This window comes from Caloenas nicobarica, chromosome 5 (assembly GCF_036013445.1).
Source record: "Caloenas nicobarica isolate bCalNic1 chromosome 5, bCalNic1.hap1, whole genome shotgun sequence".
Lineage (NCBI taxonomy): Eukaryota > Metazoa > Chordata > Aves > Columbiformes > Columbidae > Caloenas > Caloenas nicobarica.
In genome coordinates, this window is record NC_088249.1 from 50,788,184 (window position 1) to 50,810,977 (window position 22,794).

Genomic DNA, 22,794 nt, shown 5'->3' on the forward strand with positions numbered 1-22,794 from the left:
CAGACAATTCAGAAGTAGATTTCAAGGTTTAAGCCCATCTCTACAAATTGCAGGATACAGTCTAGCTGAAGCTGGCTTAATGTTCCTCAGATAGGTGCCTAATGCATGTCTGTGTCACTCAGAAGGGTTTCCATGGCATACACTCAGAGTGAGCATGTGATAGTGCAGAACCTTTCAAGGTTATTAGTCTGTTCTTTTGACAAGATTAGCTGCCCCAAAAGGCGTGGAGTGACTTCCTAATGCAGGGTCCCCACATAAGAAATACTCCACAACTCCTCAGACTTCAGAAATCGGGGTGTTGTGGGTTTTTTTGCCAAGGAGGTGCCTGACATCCGTCACAGTATTGAAAAACTTAAAATAGCTACTTGAATGTGATCTGCGTAACTGTAAAGAAATACCAAATTAAATTTGTTCCAGGACCTGTTATTTGTGGAGGAGGAGCTGTGTTTTATTTGAAATCGTATTTCTTTATTAGACTGAACCTTAACATAATATAAGTACGTAGATGTATATACTCCTCCCAAAATGCAAATAACATTGGCCAGTTTCTGAGGAAGAAAGAGCATCCTCTGTTTACCTGTTCATTTGCTAAAATCCCCCAAACCCCACCTTTCTAGACTCTCTGAATCAATCTGGGACTGATGCCAAAGTCACCTGTTATATAAGACCAACAGAGCACAGGTGAACTAGTCCTCCCGACCAACTTTAGACCCAACATCCTTGTGCCAGACTCCACTCAAGATGGGGTTTGGCAGGAGGATATGGGGACCAGAATGGGCTTTCCTGTTAGTAGTTTGCTATATCCATCAGATAGGTAAGAAGCTCTCTTTTTTTATTTGGAAAAGTAATAATACTCTGTTTGATCTAGTAATATATTTTAAACAACTATACTCATTTCATTGTTTCACTTAACAGATGATTGCATTTAAACAAGATTTCTCTATATATATTTTTTCAATTTTTATTAAACATTTAATGTCTGTCTATTAACTGGACTGATTTAATTTAATATTGCCTCAAATTACTGCATATAACTACATTTGGAAGGTAGCCCTGAAGAACAAATCAAAAAGAATGATTCTTCATGTCTTAAAACGTCAGTTTTTCAGTTTCACTTAGGCCTTACAAAAGCATTTTATTCCTGTTGCATTTTCCATTAAGATTGGTTATGAATGTTATTTTTTAATGAAATTTAAACCACTACGTTTTCCATTTGCTAGATCAGACCACTGGTCAATCTTTTCTAGTACCTTGTCACCTACCAAGAGTTAATACCAGATTTCTCAAGATTTCTTGAAACTTCTTTTGCAAAAGAGACTAGAAGGGAATATTCACATGACAATGACTTTCAGCTATTAATTGTGCATTGATAACACCCTATGCAAAATATTTATATAAATTACTGATACTGAGCACGAGCAGGACTGGGAGATATATCTGACACATGCAATCCATCATTTTGTATGTTTTTTTTTCTTCCTGTCAATATTATATCCATCAGGGCTTGTCTTGGCAGTTTTTATCAATATGAGTAGCCCTATTAAGTCAATGGGACCACTCAAATAGAAATTACTTGCATGAGTACAAGCTTGCTGAGGCAGTCCCGTTCATGTACAGTAACTACTGTCCTGTCAGCTAACATTCTTAAATCTTCAGATTGCCTATGTAAATTTATCTTGTATATAATTTTCAAAACATTGACAAGTGCAAATATAATATTAAGCTACTTCATAGTTTGTGAAATAAACACTAAAATACTGGCAAGTCGATTTAAGCACAAAATACAACAGTCAGAGTACAGGCTTACATTTAGAGTTACACAGTGTCAGTTAAAAGCATGTTCAGCCATTCATTGAACAAGGAAGTTATTTGTACTGTGCAGCGCTAATCTGATAAATTGCTTTGAAAAATGAGTAGTGGTTAGACAGTGCCCAGCAAACTCCTCTCTATTTGGATTGCACTCTGTGGTAAGTATTTTCAGATGTCCTGAGAGACTAAATATTGGCCCACTCCCATGCCATCTCCACATTCTGTGCCTGATTTTATGTTTTGGGTCAAATATTAACTTTTATAAATTGATTGTAACGATAATTGCATATGCAGAATGGCAGCTGGATATAGACTTAACAAGGTTCATCCAGAAATATTCTTAATAATTAGGTCTGTTCCCATATTAGCAAATAGTAAATTATCTTTACTATTCTTACAGCTGAAAGACTCTTATTTTTATAGTGGTCAACAACATGGCATTAAGCAACTGCTAAATAAACTAACACAGCAAGAATTTCCTTGGGAATTATGTATTTGCTAAGTAAACAAAAGCCCCTGTTGTTTCCTTGAGAAAAATTAACAGATCAAAATACATGTAAATACTATCTTGCTCTGTTACAAAGGTTATCATGCTAGAATAAACAAACTTTCTGTGATTCTTTGCCTGCTGAGATTCCTATGGATGTGTTGGGTGAGAGCAAATTCTGGCCTATTATTAAGACTTACAGAGGCATTGGTCTCACCCGATCGGTATCAATTAGAATGATATGAATGCATTTACCTCATGATATTGCCTATGATACTGAAAGATGAACAGGAAATGGAAGAAGGTTAAACTCTGTCCTAAGTTACTTCTTCATACATCACTAGTGGTCACACACGAAGTTAAATGAGAAAATAATTAAAAGCTTAGGTCTGAAAGAAACTGCAGACACTGCAGCAACTTCTAGATGTGCTGCACAGAATCGTCTCCTCCAAAGCCAGCAGTCTCTTGGAGACCTCTTTGGGAGTGGGGGCTTGAATCCCTTCAGACAGGCATCCTTCAGCTCTGGGATCAAGTACTCAATCTGCTTACACGGTGAGCACAGGCAGAAGTTACATTAGAAAAATAATTTTTAAAATAAGTTGCTCCTGATCCAGCTATTTTTAAGGCAAAGGTAGTTATCCAGCTTTCATGGAGATACCTGGGCTGAGGTTCTTAAGCGGAGGCAATGCTCAGCAAGGAATGTAAGCGCCAAAGGGGACTGGGGTTTATGGCACACCCCTGACTTCAACATTTCCCCCTCTTCCACCATTGTGGCTCCTTGTTCAGAGAGATGGGTGTTATAGATCCAGTTCTGAGTCAGCGAACTCTTTCCACCTTTGTATAAGGAAAAAGAGGGCTTAATTTAGGACTAAAATACATAGGCAGTTCCTCTTTGAGAGATTGTCTAGACCCTTAAGAGTGCTCATTCACACGATCCTGATCAGGATTCGGATACAAATCATTTCATCACCTAAATCGTTTCAGGATTTAGACTTGGCAGGTTGTAGGTACATGTAGGTCAACATGTTCCAAACACGGTTGTCACATGCTGACTGTATCCAGTCCTTCACAAAATAAAGTTGTAGCCATTTTTCTTTTACAGGAAATGCCTGTCATATTTACTTACTTAGAGCACCAACCTAGGTGCTCAAGGTCGGTCTTTTTCTAGGCATGAAAGTGTTCTGGTCAGTATTTGTCATCTCTCAAAAGTCTTTGACAATACCTCCTCTGGTATGGTATTGCTGGGCCTAAAAACTGGCATTGCTGGAACTAAAACCTGATGGAGTGATAATAAAGAGAAAGAGAACTCATCTGGAAGGCAGTTCATGTAGTTGATCCAGTAAGCATTTAACTGGAGGTACACAAACAACCCTTGAAGCAAGGCACAAAAACAGGACAGTTTTGATGTAGCTGAGTGCCCTAATCATGTGGTCACATGATGATGGCTTATTTTTCCCTCCTTTGCCACTGCTCCACTGTTTTTGGCACCGTGGCTCAGCTTCAGGTAGGGTAGCAAGAACCTCTGGTCAAATAGACTTAATATGACGCTTCAGGTTTGCTGCAGTGAAGATGCGAGTTTGAACCACCTCAGAGTGAGAAAAGGAGTAGCACAGGAAACGTGGTTCTTTTGGTTATTTCTCCTGAGTTATGGCTTAGGCTATGAGCCCTTGCATTATCACACAGAGGTACCTTCTTGCATCCAGCTATAACACAAATCTAGATCCCTGATTGAGGCTTTAGATCTGCTCCAGAAGAAAAGGCCCTATGCTTAGGCACTAAAGAAACAGTCATATAAATATCTGCAGCCATTACTGGATGAACGCCTAAGTCTCTTGTTTCTTTTAACCAGTTCTGTGCCTTTTCTTTTTATTACCTAGGTACTACACAGCAGTTTTAATAAATGACTCTCTTACGTCTAGTGAATTCTTCCTATGTTTCACATATTAGTGACATTTAGTGCAGCAGTGAAATAAGGGCTGTGATCCAGTCACTAGAATCCCTTGTAGTGAGTTTTAAGGGAAACAAAGAAAACAAATACACTTGAAATATTATTTGGATTTCAAAGTCTCTGTATTTGTAATTGAAAGTCTCTTTCTATAATTACATTTTACCTTTGGCAGAGGGGGGAGACTGTTTCATTTTTTCTGATGTGATAAAGGACTCTTCCCTTTTTCTTACAGAGATGTATCTTGGTCCTCTGATCCTACCCAAATGCTTTGCTTTAAAAGTTCCCTTACAGGAAACTGTACTTCATACGTTTTTTACAATTTCTTCACAGGAGCCCAGACTGAAGTCCAACAGGAAACAGAAAGCAAATTCACTGAGGTTGCTCAGCAGGAACAAAATAGTATGTTTGTTTATACTGTGTATTCGTATTCATATTAGTATTGGTATTTATTTGATACCTCTCTACTAAGTAATAAAAATACCTAAAAACCTCCTTAGCATATTGACAGTAATGTCAAATAAAGATAAATGTATATTAACAAGCCTCTTTCTATATAAGAATAATAATACCTTTATTAGATACCAATTACTAAACACACACAATATGGTTATATTTGTATAATACTAACTAAGAAAACAGATGTGTGTTTGTAGAGGATGTATGCATACGTGAATGAATATGTATATACAAAATCAAAGTGAAATATACATGCAGGATGTTTGATTCCTTATAAACAAGGAAATGAGACCACTTTGGCAAGTTGTAAAGTCAGCGGTTCATGTTGGGAAATCAAAATGGCAAGCAAACTTCATTGTTTTTTACTATGTAATGATTTGTGTTCATCCTATACAATGGATTTGTGGTCATTTCTAAAAGTTTCAGTCCCTTAACAGAAAAAGGCTAAACGGAGAGGAAAGGAGATAGTTAAAGTTTTTATTCCCTTCTTAGAAAGACGAGATGTAATGAGAAGACAACTATGCTTTTGTACCAGCAACAGGCTAATTTAATACAGCTTAACCCTTTGTATTGCTCAGTGTGTCTGAAGCACTCCAATATGGAAAGCTGTGAATTACTGCCCCTCCTAATACAATACAGAGTTTCACAAAAGGATTAAAATGTAAAGGTAGAAAATGTAGATCATCACAGTCAAAAGCAATTTCTTATGATTTAAGTATCCAGATTTTGAATTTTAATACACACTTTTAGCTGATCCGTGGCCTGTGTAAAACAAAACAGGCTTAACATTGTTTCATCAGATTTGGCATATGAACTTTCTAGTCCTTTCTAGGTCAATTTTAGGTGCAAATTTTGGTATTGTTTTACTAGTTTTTGTTTTCGTTCTTACTTTTTTTCTGTTACAGTTTCATCTAAGGTCAACATTATCCAGCCAATGTCGACAAATCCAATAATAACACGTAAGTAAAGGAAATGAAATATATTCAATAAGTTCTCATTTTTAGGGGATGTAGAGAGAGAAATCTAATACAAATAGGGAAAACCACTGGTAAGTGAATAGATTATTAAGAGGAAAAGGAGGGTGGTTATGAAACATGATATTGAACTGGTAGCTGAAATGTGGACAAGTAATAAAGCTCTAGCTGAAAAGAAGTATAGCCATTTATAGGGCTATATAAGATGAGTAACAGATCTGAGTGAAGAATGAATACACAGGTTTTTTAACGGATAGGTGGACAGAAAACAACAAATTAAGGTAGGGTAGGCAGGCAAAAACTATTCAATGACAAAATGAAGCCTTGGACAAGCTGACTTTCACCATGGCTGGGAATTGTAGGTAATTTTTTAATAGCTAGTTTTAATTCACAGCTTCCAATCCTGCTCACAATGGCCGCGTGTGCAGCACGTGGGGCAACTTCCACTTCAAGACCTTTGATGGAGACATATTCTCCTTCCCTGGGCTCTGTAATTATGTTTTTGCATCCCATTGCAACGCTCCCTATGAGGATTTCAACATCCAGCTTAGGCGCATAGTGGTCGAAAATGCTCCAACAATCAACCACATCACCATGAAAATTGAAGGAGTAGCTGCTGAACTAACGAAGGATGTTATAATGATCAACAGCAACAGGTAAGTTTATTTGTAACACTCGTTTTGTAACCACAGATCTCTTTTTTCAAACTTGCAAAGTACTTTGGTGTATTGAGGAGAACACCACAAATAGTGAAAAAGTTGCCATTAATTCCTTTCATAGTAAATCAATCCTTTCCTCAAAATTATCTCAAAAATAAAACTTGAATGAAAAATCCTGAGAAGTGGGATCCAAATTCAGATCCATTTTTGATGACATTGGACCACCTTATTTTTCAATCGCTTTTCTTTCCACACGACTGTATTATTTTAGAATCCCTACAGATGCTGGACACAAGCCATTTCTTTTTTTCTTTATCAAATATCTGCAGAAGAAAATACTTAGCGTTCTTTCTGCCTTTTCGCAGAGTTCAACTGCCATACAGCCAATCTGGAATAACTATAGAGAAAAGCAGCATTTATGTGAAAGTTGCCAGCAAAATCGGCATTGTGTTAATGTGGAATGAAGATGACAGTATCTTGGTAAGAACTGCTCCTGGACCTGTCTACGACTTCAGAGAGCAGAGTTAATCTTTGATTAGGCCAGTCCCTGTCTCCTTATGGGGTTATTATTGCCATCCCATCACATACTGTTGAGCAATTCTTTCTTAATAAAGATGGGTTTGCATCCAGCTAGTTCTAAAGACAATTACATGGATTTACTTCTAGTGGATAGCAGCCATCTGCTTAAAATAGGGTGAAAAATTGCTTTAATTATATCATTAAAATATTGGCATTGTTATAGGGCCTGCTTAGCCCTTCAAATATGATTTTCTAGCAGAATTTCACTCTCTTAAGACTCCATTTTTGCTGTGGATTTTATTTGCTTTCTGAAGAATTAATAGAGAGAGAGAGGCTGAGAGTGATATAGATATTGCAGTGAAAATTTAAGTCTGCATCAACAGCATCAATAGCTTGGAATCTGTATTGTAAATCAAATCCAAGCCAACTCTTCATGCTATCCCCGAAGTTCGAATTATATTGCTAAATAAAATTACAGAGATCTGATGAAAAATACTTAGAGGCAGCAGGTGCAGATGCTCTTAGTGGTCTTGAATATATTTTAGAATATTTATACTAACTTCTGTCAACTTACTGTCTATCATTTTAGCTGGAATTGAATGAGAAATATGCCAATCAGACCTGTGGACTTTGTGGGGACTTCAATGGCATTCCAATTTACAATGAGTTCTATTCAAACAGTAAGTTTTTAAAGAATAAAAATTGGTTTGTGGAGTCTGAACATGCTTTTTTATGTTCTTTTAACTCTAACATCATCAGTGTTCCTCTTTCCTATCCTGGTAAACGATTTACCCAGAAAATATGATTCAATCTCCGTTGAAAAATATGTATGTAGTACAGAAATCAGATAATGTGATTTAATACTTGAAGTATAAATATAGTACCTGTGCTAATGACTGATTGAATACTTCTTGTATGCCATGGCTTTATTTACCTAATCAGCTAACCCCATAAAAATGAGACAGATTTTCACTAATAACATAAATAAATATAGAAATCTATCCAATAAAACAAAATGCAATTGTATTGTCTAGTCAGTGCATTTATTGTGTCAGTTCTGTCTTAAAATTGGTGTACCCACATTTGCCTGCTGAGCTGCATAATCTTTACAAGATCTTATCTTCATGTTTCTATCTATTACCACCTTAGGCTTTTTCCTAAACCATGTCTCACAGCAGTCTCCATTGTCCAAATCCCTGTTTAGATTCTTTACTCTCTTCCGTGCATGGGCTCACTATAATCTGAAAACAATTTGTTATTTTTCTGGTAAAAATCTTAGTTTGAATCTAGATGTAATAGGCTGAGAATTGTTTTCAATGTTTACTTTTTTCAGGGTGCTGTGCAAGGTAAATTGAAACAGTGATTATAGTCCTTCCTTTGGAAAGGATGATGATCAAATTTAAAGACTTGAGGGAACTAGCTGCCTTGGCCAGCCTTGAGCAGAATTCTTGAGAGGAGAAAAAGATAACAGGCAGTGCATTCAACAAAAAACCCAACCGTCATTATCAAACTTCTTTTGTACAGATATTAAGATGACAGTCTTGCAGTTTGGGAATATGCAGAAAATGGATGGGCCAACAGAACACTGTGAAGACCCCACGTCTACCCTGCCAGAAAATTGCACTGATAATTCTGTAAGGCTCATTTCACTATTCTTTTATTTTTCTTTCGAATTTATCTGTACCCTTCTACAGCTTCAGATGGGTCAATAGGAAAAGCCCTTGGTGATAGCAACTTAAAGAGATCCCTCTTTCTAATAAGATAAGATTCTATCAAAGAACACTTATACAAAGTAACAATACCAAAAAATTGCTCCTTTCTATTTTCTGGAAGCTATTTACTTTTTTTTTTTTTTCTTCTCCCAAGGATGACATATGCCAGAAAACACTGACCAGCTCTGCATTTGCAGAGTGTAATGATCTAGTTGATGTTACAGAGTACATTATGGCTTGCCAACATGACTTGTGCCGCTCTGAAGAGTCTAAAAATGCCTCGTGTATCTGTGACACCTTTGCTGAATACTCCCGGCAGTGTGCTCATGCTGGTGGGCATCCTCTGAACTGGAGAACCTCAAAACTGTGCCGTAAGTATCACTGGAGATAACCTTACTTTATGCTCAGTAAGTAACAAACAACATGCTCTCGAATGATACTGAGGAAACACAAGAAAAAAAAAGATTGTGTTCTCCAGATAGTTCTGTTCTACAAGTTCCAGCATGAAGACTTCAGCAAAAGAGCTAAGGGTTTTAATGCAAACTGGATTAAACACTATGACACACATACATACATCGATACTCTAATTGAGAGTCAAAGTGGTATTTAATTAAATGGGACAGTAAAGGAAGCAAATAAAGAGAAAGAAGGAGAAAGAATGAGGCATGCATGCTTGCTTGCTTGCATTCCTGTTTCCTGTTCTCACGGCAGCTACAGCACTTTTTAATTCTCAGTTATTAACTAATTGGGTCTTCACAGGTATTTGGCTGGTTTATCTCTTCTTGGTAGCAAGGAGTTTGCATCATTGTAATCTTCACAATGATTTGCACTGAATTAAACACATACTAGATTATGAGGTGTGGCTGTTGATACTGTCATCAGCATTTGCTCCAAAACAAAACCCTATGAGGTACTATTTGTCCTTACAATAGTATCTGAAAAATGCAAATATACTAAAGCTTTAGAAACTTAAGCCTTACATTTCTCTAGCAACACAGGTGTTCATGATAAGCATACCTTCAGTAGAAACACAGGCCTTGCTGACTTTGTGGGGTCATTACCTTGCTGTCCCCAGAAATCCGGTCATTAAGCCAGTTCAGCACCAGACAGTCACAGAAAGCATACCTCAACTGTCAAATATAGATCTTAGTGACTAAATTTGCAAATTTTGAGAGCTGGCAGTGGATCTGCAGTTTAGTATGTTTTTACATCTAGCTGAAATACTTAAATGAGTATAAATATTTTCATATGCAATGAACTAGAAATACTTTTGACTGAAAAAATTTCTCTCCTTTAAAATTTCAGCCAAAGAGTGTTCTTACAACATGCAGTATCAGGAGTGCAGCTCCCCCTGTGCTGACACATGCACCAATCTGGAACGATCTCAGTTTTGTGAAGAACACTGTATGGATGGTTGTTTCTGCCCCCCAGGCAAGTTCTTACGTACTCACAACTCTGATCTCAAAGAACAACAACAGCTTACCTGTATGATTTTGGCAGGTTCCATGGGGCTTAAGCCTCCTGTATTTGGATTTTTCACACCTGCAAGCGACAAGCATTTGTCATGTTTCAGCTAGGAAAAGATATTTGAATCAATTGCTAATACATGTGCAATATTCAGAAAGCAGGAAAGCAGAATAGCAAACAGACCAAAAGCAATCTCTCAACAAGACATTTGTGCTGCAGTAAGTCCCTAAGTTGGTGGAATTTAAGAATATGAAGGTTGAATCCTTTACTGTACAAACTGGCATAGTCCTACTGTGCTCAGCATAGGCATGTCCATTCACGACAGCAGTAGATCTGTCTCTAAGATGATATTTTGGATTTACAACAAACAAAATAGTGTATAGGAAATGTCTCTTTAATTGATCAAGGTTTTGTGGTTTGTTTGTTTTTTTTTTTTAATCTAGGGACTGTATTTGATGACATCAACAACTCTGGCTGCATTCCCCATGAGCAGTGCTCCTGTATTTACAATGGCAACACCTACGCTACAGGAGCTTCTTTTTCAGACCAGTGCCATTCCTGGTAATATTTGTTACTTTTCTAACTTACTAACTAACTCCTCTCATATATTTAACGAGTTTAATGGTTTATTATAAGCAATTGCATCATTGTTAATTGATATGTGTATTTAGCCGATGGCTACAGTTCCAAAATATCCCTAAAGAACATTCTTTGTTTTATTTAGCAACAGCCTTAACTAGCTTTGCACTCCTACTCAAGATGATCAAAGGAAGGATTTACAATGTTTAGATTTCTCACCAGTCAATTAAAACGCTTCCTCTTTGTCTATGTTGTTCAAACATTTGGACTTCTTTAAGTGCAATGAAATTGCAGTCATTTACGTATTTGCAAATATTTATCTTCTCTGGAGAAAGCAAGGGATGACACAATACAACCTTGATTTCACAATTATAAATCCTGTACCTGTGCACTATCACATGGCCTTAGAAAACAGGTATGCTCTGTATCAGGAGTAGATGTGGGGTTACATTTCTGTTAGTTGCTGATACATTTGTATAAGAAAATGGAAAGTATTTTTTCATTGCGTTTTATGCTAGCTGCAGAAAACAAGTAATGACTCATCTAATACTTGTTGCTAGAGAGTTCATGTGTTCAAAGAAGGAAAAGAATTAAATAAGCAAAGTGAATGCATACCAGAGTCACTCCTTTTATACATTTTTGCAACAATTTGGAAAGTCTTAAAACTAGATTTACTGTGTGTCAAACTATAGCTCGAAGGGAAAAAAGGTAGCAAAATAGCTGAACCTCATGTCACCGTAATTCCTTTTACTCTGGACCACAGTTACTGATTTCAGCTAACTTTATTTCCTCTCTTCCAGTACGTGTAATGGAGGCCAGTGGAGTTGCCAAGACATGTCATGCCCAGGAACATGTTCAGTAGAGGGAGGTTCACACATTTCCACATATGACAAGAAACATTACGATCATCATGGCGACTGCACTTATGTCCTTTCTAAGGTGGGAATCAGATATTACTAGGTCATAAAGCCTTATACTTTTCTACAAAGAAAAAGTGAACTCAATCAACACTTCCGAAACTTACCTCTTTTGACATACAGATGCTAAATTGCCTCTCAGTCAGATGTTTACTAGAACATATGCTGCCATTCAAACGACAAGCGTCAGTTAACTGTTAGGATGTCATGCAGGAGTATTAATATATAGTGTTTCCTGGGAAATTTCCAATTCTGAGATGTAGTAACTGCTGAAGAGCATGGCGTTTACTTAGTCTTCATTCTTCAGTGTGATTAATCCAGCTTTCTTACTGAGTTGCATACTTTTTGTCATGTTACTCTATTATATGGTATTGGGCCAAATGGTACAAGTCTCAAAAATTGCACTAACAACTCTGAAAAAAAAAGTCGAATTTATAAGACTAATATTTTTATTTTATTTCTGGGAAGTTTAAATACAGAATATCAGTTTGAGTCAATTGATGTATTTCATTTCAGTTTTGAACATTTTAAACAGATTAAAAAATAAGTCAAAACCCAGAAAAATTTAAAGTTAACAGTAATAAAAATATTTAATTATAGCAATGTGCAATGAAAGGTTTTGATCTTTTTGAGACTTTCTGCTTGTTCTTTGCTTTCTTTTTTCCCTGTCTGCACAATTCAGTAAAATAAAATAAAATTTTTAAAAAGCTGTGTGTTACTGTTCTCCTGAAATATGTTTTATCTAAAATTATTGTCTAACATTGATACCAGCTACAAAAAGATGAGAGATACAGTAGAACTGAATCAAACATTAGAAGTTGGCAACAATAAAAACTCCAAATACGGATATAATCAATAAAGTGCTAAACCAGATTCTAATTCCCTCATTGTTTGTGATCATTACAAAAGGCAAAATGGAATCTTAGGCCAAACAAGGCCTGTGATTTGGGAGAGTCTGGATCTTCTCTAGAAACAGAAATATTTTTTCAGAGTGGAGAGAAAATTTTATAGGGAAAGCTTCTGTAATTAGCCTTTCATGAAATAACTGTTGGCATTTTTTTTTCAGCACTGTAAAGATGAAACATTCGCCATCCTGGTAGAACTACGCAAATGTGGCCTAACAGACACTGAGACATGCTTAAAGACAGTGACCCTCAACATGAATAAAAGACAAACTGTAAGAATGCCAAATAAGCATGGGAAACAACAATTTAAAATATTGGGAGCAAAGAGACTAGGCCCTAATCAGTCAGGGAACTGCATTTCTCCCTCTTGTGGTCAGCATATGTGATAAGTACATGCTATTTTTAATCAAGTGAAAACAAATATAGATTTTGTTATGAAAATCAGATCAGCCATAAATTTGGAAAAAAAATTTGGAAAAAATTGTACTCACAAAGCAGAAAAAAAGCTATTATCTCCACCAATTAGATGGAAAAAACATGAGATTTTTGATTAAAAACTACCACAGTAAGGTATGTAATTCATTACAAAGATATGTTCAAAGAAACCAAGATGACCTGATTCCCTAAGGGGTTGAGAATGTCTCTTTAAAAATCATTATTTTATGGCAGGGAAAATTACTAAAGTGTACTAAGTGGAAAGATGGAGGAGTGAAATCACAAAAAAACCTACCCTTTTTATGTAATATCTTTTTAATTAATATCACTGGAGTCATCATCATTATTACTCTTTGGACTATAGTTATCCTTCACACAGTTGCCTCTCGTTCCTTTTTCTCATCAGCTCATTGAGGTCAAACCTGATGGTGGTGTGTTTGTGAACTCAATCTACACCCAGCTGCCCATCTCAGCAGGTATTATTTTCTCTAACAGTCTGTAAGCAATAAAAATAGAACTCCACAACTGCTTATTTTCTTAAACTATGGAAAATAAAAGGATTGCGAGTTGTTCAGAACCTGCATAGTCACACCTCGGTTCTCTCTTGGATATTTCCTGAGTCATACAAGTGCTTTTGAACTAGAAGTGGGAAGTTTGGTGTCATAAAGAAATGGGAGACAGTACAATTATTGGCAATAGTTCAAACAGAAGCAAACAGCATTTACACTCTCCTGATTTGATCACTGTAAGCTTTACTTCCTTCTCACTGCCCAAAATTGAACACAGACATCTCCTTTTTTTTTTTTTACTTACCACATCTGTGCTCATACTTCCTCAGACAGATATTAGATTTTTGCTCTCTGTCTCAACAACTAATAATTCTATGTGATTTCTCTGACCTCCAGATCTGCTTAGTTTCCCTCTCCAGCAGGTTGAGAGCTCCTATGTATGCTGTACAAGCTTAGAAACAAAAATAGAAGTATTCTTTTTAAGGCTCAGTGCCATACGATTTTTCCTTCTCATTCTCTTAGAAAGAATAATCACTAAGTGCTTAATGTTGAGACAGCAAATAACTTTGTTAATAACTCGGTAGCTACAATCAAACTCTGAACTGTAAATTTTTATTTCTATTTCTGATTTATTTTCATAAATATTGGATTGATTTCACTTAAGAATTTGCAACAATTGCAATAGAAATGCAAGAATAGTATAATGACGCACTATTTCCAGCATTTGACCTTACTTAGAAAGTGATCATTCTGTTTTTCATCTGTAGCTAATGTCACTGTGTTCAGACCTTCATCATTCTTCATCATCATGCAGACAAACTTTGGTGTCCTCCTTGAAATCCAAATCATACCCATTATGCAAGTGTTCGTGCGACTGGACCCTATTTTCAAAGACCAGACCTGTGGTAAGTAAATGAAATATAAGAACATCTTGCTTAATGTCTTTTGTCTAGTATGAGCAGTATAAACTTTTCACTGCTTTTCAACAGGTCTCTGTGGAAATTTCAATAATATCCAAACTGATGACTTCAAGGCCATAAGTGGAATAATTGAAGGAACAGCAACAGCATTTGCAAATACATGGAGAACTCAGGCTTCATGCCATAATATCCAGAACAGTTTTGAGAACCCTTGTGCACTCAGCATTGATAATGGTATGTGCTACTTAGAAATTTTTTTAGGTTTTTTTTGCTCGTCCCTAAGGAAGATACATCCATTGGAAAGCAAAGATAAGCGAACAAAGACTTATATAACTGGTAAAAACATACATCTGAAATCAAAAACAAATATTCAAAATGCACTAGGGATAAGTAATGAAGTAAAGGAAGAGTCATAGAAACAGAACTGAAGGGAACTGTATTGGTCATTGAAAACAGAGAGCATGTCTAAGGTGACAACTTGGTGTCAGAGGAGTGAACTGCAGGAGTATCTTTGAAAATCTTTTATTCATCCCCTTCAATAAGTCCTCTTCTTTGGCTTTAGGAACCTTAGCCCACAAGCTGAGGGGAAAAAAAAAAAAAAAGGCAGGAGAAGGAGAGATTTTATGTCATTTCAGAACTGGCTTAATGGACCAGAGCAGTGTGGTTTTGTGATTAATGAAATACAAAGAGTAATGTGTATTTGTATTGTTTGTTCTGTTCACAGAAAAATATGCTCAGCATTGGTGTGGACTACTAACTGACAGCAAAGGACCTTTTGCTGATTGTCACCATGCAGTGAATCCCTCAGTTCACCACACGGTACTTTGTTAGACTGTTTTTCCCTTTAGAAACAATAGAAATAAGATCATTACAACTAGCTACCAGAAAAGGACTGTTGCAGACACGTCTTAACACAATACCTGTATTTTCATTTCTGTACTGCAGCACTTCCTTCTTTAAACACGTGTTTCTGTTTGTGTTGTAACATCTTATTTCACTTGTCAGTCTTGGCTTCAGGATCCTGACTTACTTGCAAATGAAAAGGCAGCTATTTACTCCTGAATGGTTATCCACATATAGTAGGAAGCGTATGTAAAGACATGTTAAATGCTTGTTTGAACATCAGTGAATGGTTGTCTCATCAGCCTCTTATCTCATTAAGAATTACTTAGCATAGAAAGAGCATTAGCTAATTATCACTGTTCTGCTATCACTGTGTTGCCAATCTTCTCACTATGAATCATGCAGGTATGGACACTGGTGAAACGATGTGTCTAAAGTGAATAGAGCTTTGTATGCTATTGTGCAGCATATTCATATAGAAGGTTCAAACAAACACGAAGCTGTTAAATGCATAACAGACTTTAAGACCACTATTTCCCAATAATAACTATAGAAATCGACTGAATTTGCATTACTTTCATTCTCCCCTGCCAGGAAAACTACACAAACATTGGAAAGTGATAAAGCTATGTTAGTGTTGTCTACAAGTGAGCATATCTGAAGAAGGATTAGTGCCTAAGACCAGAAAGATAACATTCTTTTTTTTTTTTTTACAATGACAATATTATCAGCACTGAGAATTTCTTTTGCTCTGCATTCTTAGAACTGCATGTTTGACACATGTAACTGTGAAAATAGTGAAGACTGCCTGTGTGCAGCCCTGTCTTCCTATGTGAGAGCTTGTGCTGCAAAAGGAATCCAGCTGAGTGGATGGAGGACTGATGTCTGCTGTGAGTACTCTTAACTATGTCCTTTCCTAAGAAAACACATCAATATAAACTGTTGATCAGAGATTATGTTATACTGATTTCTAGACAAATATAGTAAGTGTTGAGGAAGGGATTTTGTCAAGTACAATCCTGGAAGTAATTCTCTTCTGTTTCCTTAGAATCAATCCATTGCTAGCAAGAGTGAATACAAATAGATGGGAAACAGCTTGCTTAAGAAAGAGACTGCTGTTAGGGAGGTGCTGCTATCTGTTTCTTTGCAACTTTGAATTTCACTACAGCTTTATGTATCATGAGTTACTGTAGAGAAAATGTGACATATTAGAATAACAGTGCTAATAATACTAATGAGAACACTTACTAGTGAATGGTTTCTGAAGCTGCATGTGGGGTTCCACTGATCCAGTAGGTCTGTTTTTAGCATATCAAAAGATGTTCAGGGAGATGTCTTGCCTTGTACTTCAACTTACAAGTCTTGGCAATGAATGGCAGGGCCAAATGGAGGCTTCTATACAAAATTTACTTTGAAAAAATATTTTCTTCTTTCATACATCACTTCTCCACATGTAGAATAGCTTTTCAGGTCTATGGAAGTATTCAGAAAGACATTTACATGAAAGATGGAACATAAGCAAACACGTACAGTATTGTTTACATGTTATTTCTACTGCCTATGGTTACTTTTTTCCCCACCAGAAATTACCATCTGGAACTAACAAATGTATTCTTTTTTCCTCTCTCAAGCAAAATACACCACCTCATGTCCCAAATCCCTAAGCTACAGCTATACCATCTCTTCCTGCCAACCCACTTGTCGGTCTCTGAGTGAGCCTGATGTCACGTGCAACATTAAGTTTGTCCCAGTTGATGGCTGCACCTGCATAAATGGAACCTATATGGATGAAAGTGGCAAATGTGTGCCTGATAATGAATGCCCCTGCTACTTCAGAGGCTCTCCCATACCATTTGGAGAAGTTATCCATGAAAATGAGCTTGTATGGTAAGCAAATCTTTTGCAAAACACTCAAGCAATAGGATATGTACTTCCTCATTAAAATCTGCTCTATTTAGACTGGTCTCACTCATTTTTCCCTCCCTTTCAGCACTTGCACCCAGGGAAGACTGGATTGTATTGGAGCACCCAATCCAACTACAGGTAAAAAAAAATCTTCCACTTATCTTTTCCTCTGTGCCAGGTGTGAGACAGAAATAGCTGATAGAATTGATTTTTCATAATGGATTTTTAAATAATTGAAGTATTTCTCATTTAGTTATAGTGCAACAGTTATCATAAAAGGCAGGAATGAACCAAGATTCATTATAAGACCTCTTTTTCACGAATATTTTTTTCTGAAATACTGTGGGGTTTTTTCTGTGAATTCAGTGCTCTGAAGTGAATCTATTTAGCAGATTGAATAGGGACAGCAACCCACAATAACTGAAATACGTAATTTCAAAAAAAGTTCTAGATGGTTTAAATGGCTACAGATGTGGGATAAACCCTGTGCCATTTCTTACTGCTCTGACTTCTTTCCTTTGTCTAGTCTGCGAATATCCCATGGTCTACTTCGACTGTAAAAACATCACTGTAGGAACAACGGGAGCAGAATGTCAAAAAAGTTGCCAGACTCTGGATCTGCAGTGTGTAAGTATGACATGTTTGGATGGAATGGTGCTTCCAGGTTTTATCAGAGCTCTTCGTGCTAAAGCAATTATCGATTTGATCTACTCCAAATCTACAACACAGATACTTTATTCTTGTAGCAAAAGCCTAAAACCATGTTATAAAGCATTAACGATGGGACCCTTAGACCAAAATAAAATAAAGTAACATCCAATTTAATTCATAAGATTAGTGTCTACCTTTCTTCAGCTACTGCAGGCAACTAATTAGTAGTGAAAATATATAGGGCTCTGCCACAGTTTTTACTTCTTCAGGAGAAAATTACTGGTTATAAACTGGCTAGGAGAAATCATTCTTTCTCATATGCTGCATTTTTTAACTTCTTGCACATTTCATTTTATTGCTCCATCTAGGTACATAGTAGCCACACGCCAAATAAGTACCATATGAGAGATAGAGATTTCAATGTAATTCAACCAAACTGAAAAAATATTACTTATTTTGTTTTTAAAGCTCCATTCAATCACAAATCACCCACTACAACATGCAAGACATCTTCACCTAATACAGAGCAAGACTTAAGATTAATGTATTTCAAATTTCACAGACTCCAGCAGAGCAATCAGGATTGACATACGTAAAACATTCGCCTTTAACAGATTTATATTATATTAAATCAATGGCTAATAACTTCCTTTTTGTTCCATTGTCCTACAAGTACGTTGTAGTCCTCTCCCATTGAAGCTGGGTAGCAATAAGACTATATAAAGATATTGTATGAGAATTTAATCTTTCTTTTTTCCATTGTGATTATTTCTTTCTGAAATAATATCTTCCTCTTTACCTTTCCAGTATAGCACACAATGTATATCTGGCTGCGTGTGCCCAGCTGGGCTTGTGTTAGACAGGAACGGTGATTGTATTCCTGAAGAGGAATGTCCATGTATTCACAATGAAGCCATGTATCAGCCTGGGGAAAAGATCAGCGTTGATTGTAACACCTGGTAAATATTTCCTTGAAGTAGCAATCCTGGTTCCATCATTTGCCTTTCAAAAGATCTTAAACAGTACAGCAGTGAGGAAAACCTTGGATTGCATATTTCATCAACTGATGAATGTTTTAGTTTCAGATTAAACAGTGTGAGCAAGATCCCTTCTGATGTAGGCAGATGACCAAAACACCAAATGGGAGGAAATTTGGGGGGCTACAGTATTCATTAAGTATTATAATATTTTGTAGTTAATGCACTCAGAGTAACAGAACAGAACTTTGCTTTAATTCTTTACATGAAAAATGTAAAAGACTATTTTAACTCCAGAATCAATATAACATTTATCAGGGGCAGGCAAGTTGCCAAAAAAATATTGAGTTGTTGGGATATGTTCACACAAACCAGCGAGTTGTTTTATAATTAAAATATTTTATTCTCATTCCTAGTGTGTGCAAGAATAGGAAGTGGGAATGCACCGAAGACCAATGTTTGGGCACTTGTGCTGTTTATGGAGATGGTCATTATAACACCTTTGATGACAAAAGGTTCAGCTTCAATGGAAACTGTGAATACACACTAGTCCAGGTACTGATAATTAGCAATAGTAAATGAGACATAACCTTGATCATGTCTACAAAATAATAATATATAATATATTTTAAAATTATATTCTCTACCCAGGACCACTGTGGGAAGAGTGGCACAGCCAATGGGACCTTCAGGGTTATCACTGAAAATATTCCCTGTGGCAGCACCGGGACAACTTGCTCAAAATCTATCAAAGTTTTCTTAGAGGTAAGAAGGTTTTGCATATAAACTGGTTTTATTCTGTATCTGTTTAGGGTTTAGGAGAAGCCTAGATATCCGTTGCTTCAAGGAAGTTGGAAAAATATTTTAAAATGCAAAACAACTTGTAAGTTAAGCTTAAATCAGATTCGACTGAAATATTTGGTAGAGCTTCCCAGCTTTCTGTCTTTTCCATTTCCCACCCTATCTTATACCACTCTTGGGCAAACTACAGATCTACAAGAATATTGTCTTTAGTAGAAATTCAGATTATCATGTCAGAAGATTGTTTTATTCTGTGCAATGTAGCTCCTCCATGACTACAAAACCATTCTTTTTTGACTTACACCATTTAAAACACCTTTTTACCACAATTCAAGGAACCTGAGTTTTGAACTATATAGTTTTGATTTATCACATTTGGATTATTTGTTTTCATTATATAAACTATTTGTAGTGCGCTTAAATGCAGAAAAACATGTTCAAGAACACAGCTGCAGCTATTGAGTTTATTTTTAATGACCTTTTCCTCCTGTTTCAGGGCTATGAACTGATACTTAGTGAGGAGCATGTCAGTGTCATAAAGAGGGGACAAAATGACGAGGTGCCATACACAGTCCGCTATATGGGTATGTACTTGGTAACCGAGACCACAAGCGGACTGATCCTCATGTGGGACAAGAAAACCAGCATCTTCATCAAGCTCAGCCCTGATTTTAAGGTGCGGAACTAGCAATTAAATGGCAGTTTACAGTCCAGATTTGGACAGGGTGTGAATTTTATTGAAACCCTGCCAAGATCCCAAACAGGTGATGTCTCTATCATTCCTGCAGGACATCCTATGTGGTTTTTCATTCCTCTGGTGCCTCAGGAAGCCATGCCATCATCCTGATGCTGTTCTGAGCTCTGAAGGCAGCTTTCTGTGCCTATTTGGCCTGACAGAACTTGAGTTGGCAAACCACTTTTTTGGACTTTGTTAAAATTACCCACTGAACCTTGGTAAAAATTATCAGACCTTATTAAAATTACAGAACTACATGTATAGAAATTAATTGAGTCATCTTGATATGGAAAGTAAACCAATGTTGCTAGTTCTCATTGACACACAAATCAAATTATCATACTTCAAGAAAAAGGAAGTGAAATATTATGAGTGAAATTCTCTAGTAAAATGCTACCATGTATTTTTCAAGCATATATCTACACAGGTGATAAAGAAAACATATTCCTGTTGTCATATGCCTTCACTTAGCTTATAATATATAAGTACTAAATACTGTAGTAAATGAGGAATTTCCTATACCACAGTGACATTTCAATTAGTTATATAAATTAAGTGTAATTTAGAACTAGATATACAAATTTATTTCAGTATCATAGGTTCTTTTGCTACCTTACCCACTGGCACTTTATAAAAATAGTAGGAATGTGGAAAGTATGCACATTAGATTAATAGAGGAAGCATAGCATCTGTTGTATTATATATACATAAACTTCTTATCACAGTTTTAAAGAACCATAAATTCAGACTGACAGATATTTCTGGATGTGCAAGGAAAATGTCATTTCTCTTTAAACCTGTGAGGAGTCATAACAGTAAAGACTTAATGAATAGACTATGTGGCTGGACTGGTAGTATTTATGCAGCTTTGTAAGGCTGTTTTTCATATGTACCTCTATTGTATGAGACAAGGCTTAAATGAAAAGCTTAGTTGGTTAACTGTGAGTCCTCATTTCCTTGTTAAAGACATACCTCAAAGACAGAAGTTTACAAAGATGGTTTTATTGTTCAGATTTAAAAGAAGAAAAGTCAACAGCAGCTTCCTTCTAAGCTTAGTAGTCATGTTCTGTTGCTAAGGAAACAAAGGGTGAATATGTTCAGGAATGTTAGAATGGAATGGCACCATTCTAGGGCAACAAAGATGATTAAGGGAGTGGAGCATCTCCCTTACGAGAAAAGGCTGAGGGAGCTGGGTCTCTTTAGCTTGAAGAAGAGGAGACTGAGGGGTGACCTCATTAATGTTTATAAATATATAAAGGGTGGGTGTCACGAGGATGGAGCCAGGTTCTTCTCAGTGACAACCAACAGTAAGACAAGGGGTAATGTGTTCAAGCTGGAACACAAGAGATTCCACTCTAAATTTGAGAAGAAACTTCTTCTCAGTGAGGGTGATGGAACACTGGAACAGGCTGCCCAGGGAGGTTGTGGAGTGTTCTTCTCTGGAGACATTCAAAACCCACCTGGACGCCTTCCTGTGTAACCTCACCTAGGTGTTCCTGCTCTGGCAGGGGGATTGGACTAGACGATCTTCTGAGGTCCCTTCCAGTCCCTAACATTCTGTGATTCTGTGATTCTAAGAGCTGAATTTCAAGTATTCTTTCAGTCTCAGATGTTCTTTCAAATTTTCTCACCTCCTTTATTATTTTATTTACTTCTTTTTGCAGGGCCAGACCTGTGGCCTCTGTGGAAATTATGATGGCAATGGCATCAATGACTTTACTACAAGGAGTCAGTCTGTGGTGGAGAATGTCCTAGAGTTTGGAAACAGCTGGAAAGTATCCTCTACTTGTCCTGATGCTGACAGCATACAGGACCCATGTTCTACCAACCTTTATCGAAAGTCTTGGTCAGAGAAGCAGTGTAGCATCATCAACAGTGATGTCTTTGCTGCCTGTCACTCTCAGGTATTACTAGGGCAGAAGCTTGCTGTGTGAAGATTAGGTCTGTGTATTATTGAAGCTGGTAGCCTCATACATTTTAACATGCATGCCTAACTCATTAGCATGTTTCACTTTGAATTGTGCCACAAAAACTTCAATATGAATCCTGCTCAATGGAACCGATTTACAGTCCCTACCTGTAAGAAATAAAAGGACATTTAGTTCATATGAAATACTGACCTATTATGAAAGAATAATAATTATATAATTACTACGTATTCTCTTGTAGTGCGACAAATTAAAATTCTTATATTCCATGTACAGAATACAAGCTCAATGAAACAATAACATAGTAATGAAGTATCAGCATAGCCTTTATCTGACACTAAGTACATACCAAACAATGCAGGGTTAACTCTGTGCTCTTCCTATTACCTCAGTTCTTTCCACTGGCAGAGACCTTCATTTTCAAGTGCAGTTGCCTAATATTTCTTGAGAACATGAATCTTAGCTTCCAGTAGGACAGAAGTCTGGGTGTCTAAAAATCTGTCAGTATGTGATTTGGATATATCATCTGGCACCATCTCGGGTGTTAAACAGTGTATATCTGAAAAAAAAAAAAAAAAAAAAAAAAAAATTACTGATGTCTTTCTTCTGAGATATTACAATTTTAGGAAAAATACTCTAGCAAAGCTAAGAGAGAAT

The 22,794-nt window shown here is 36.6% G+C and overlaps 1 protein-coding gene across 1 annotated transcript in view; it reads left to right on the top strand.

Annotated features, from left to right (window-relative positions):
• Nucleotides 1–741: 741 nt before the first annotated feature.
• The window catches only part of LOC135989821 (mucin-5AC-like), a 44,999-nt gene continuing 22,946 nt past the window's right edge, over nt 742–22,794 (top strand). The window contains exons 1-24 of the mRNA XM_065636884.1: nt 742–814; nt 5,606–5,659; nt 6,069–6,330; nt 6,699–6,813; nt 7,442–7,532; nt 8,377–8,486; nt 8,719–8,935; nt 9,870–9,995; nt 10,475–10,592; nt 11,411–11,549; nt 12,594–12,704; nt 13,274–13,343; nt 14,144–14,281; nt 14,366–14,530; nt 15,021–15,115; nt 15,903–16,029; nt 16,771–17,026; nt 17,130–17,182; nt 17,571–17,671; nt 18,503–18,654; nt 19,089–19,227; nt 19,324–19,437; nt 19,970–20,149; nt 21,874–22,113. Coding sequence (XP_065492956.1) covers nt 742–814; nt 5,606–5,659; nt 6,069–6,330; nt 6,699–6,813; nt 7,442–7,532; nt 8,377–8,486; nt 8,719–8,935; nt 9,870–9,995; nt 10,475–10,592; nt 11,411–11,549; nt 12,594–12,704; nt 13,274–13,343; nt 14,144–14,281; nt 14,366–14,530; nt 15,021–15,115; nt 15,903–16,029; nt 16,771–17,026; nt 17,130–17,182; nt 17,571–17,671; nt 18,503–18,654; nt 19,089–19,227; nt 19,324–19,437; nt 19,970–20,149; nt 21,874–22,113 — 3,246 coding nt within the window. The remainder of the gene's footprint in view (nt 815–5,605; nt 5,660–6,068; nt 6,331–6,698; nt 6,814–7,441; nt 7,533–8,376; nt 8,487–8,718; nt 8,936–9,869; nt 9,996–10,474; nt 10,593–11,410; nt 11,550–12,593; nt 12,705–13,273; nt 13,344–14,143; nt 14,282–14,365; nt 14,531–15,020; nt 15,116–15,902; nt 16,030–16,770; nt 17,027–17,129; nt 17,183–17,570; nt 17,672–18,502; nt 18,655–19,088; nt 19,228–19,323; nt 19,438–19,969; nt 20,150–21,873; nt 22,114–22,794) is intronic.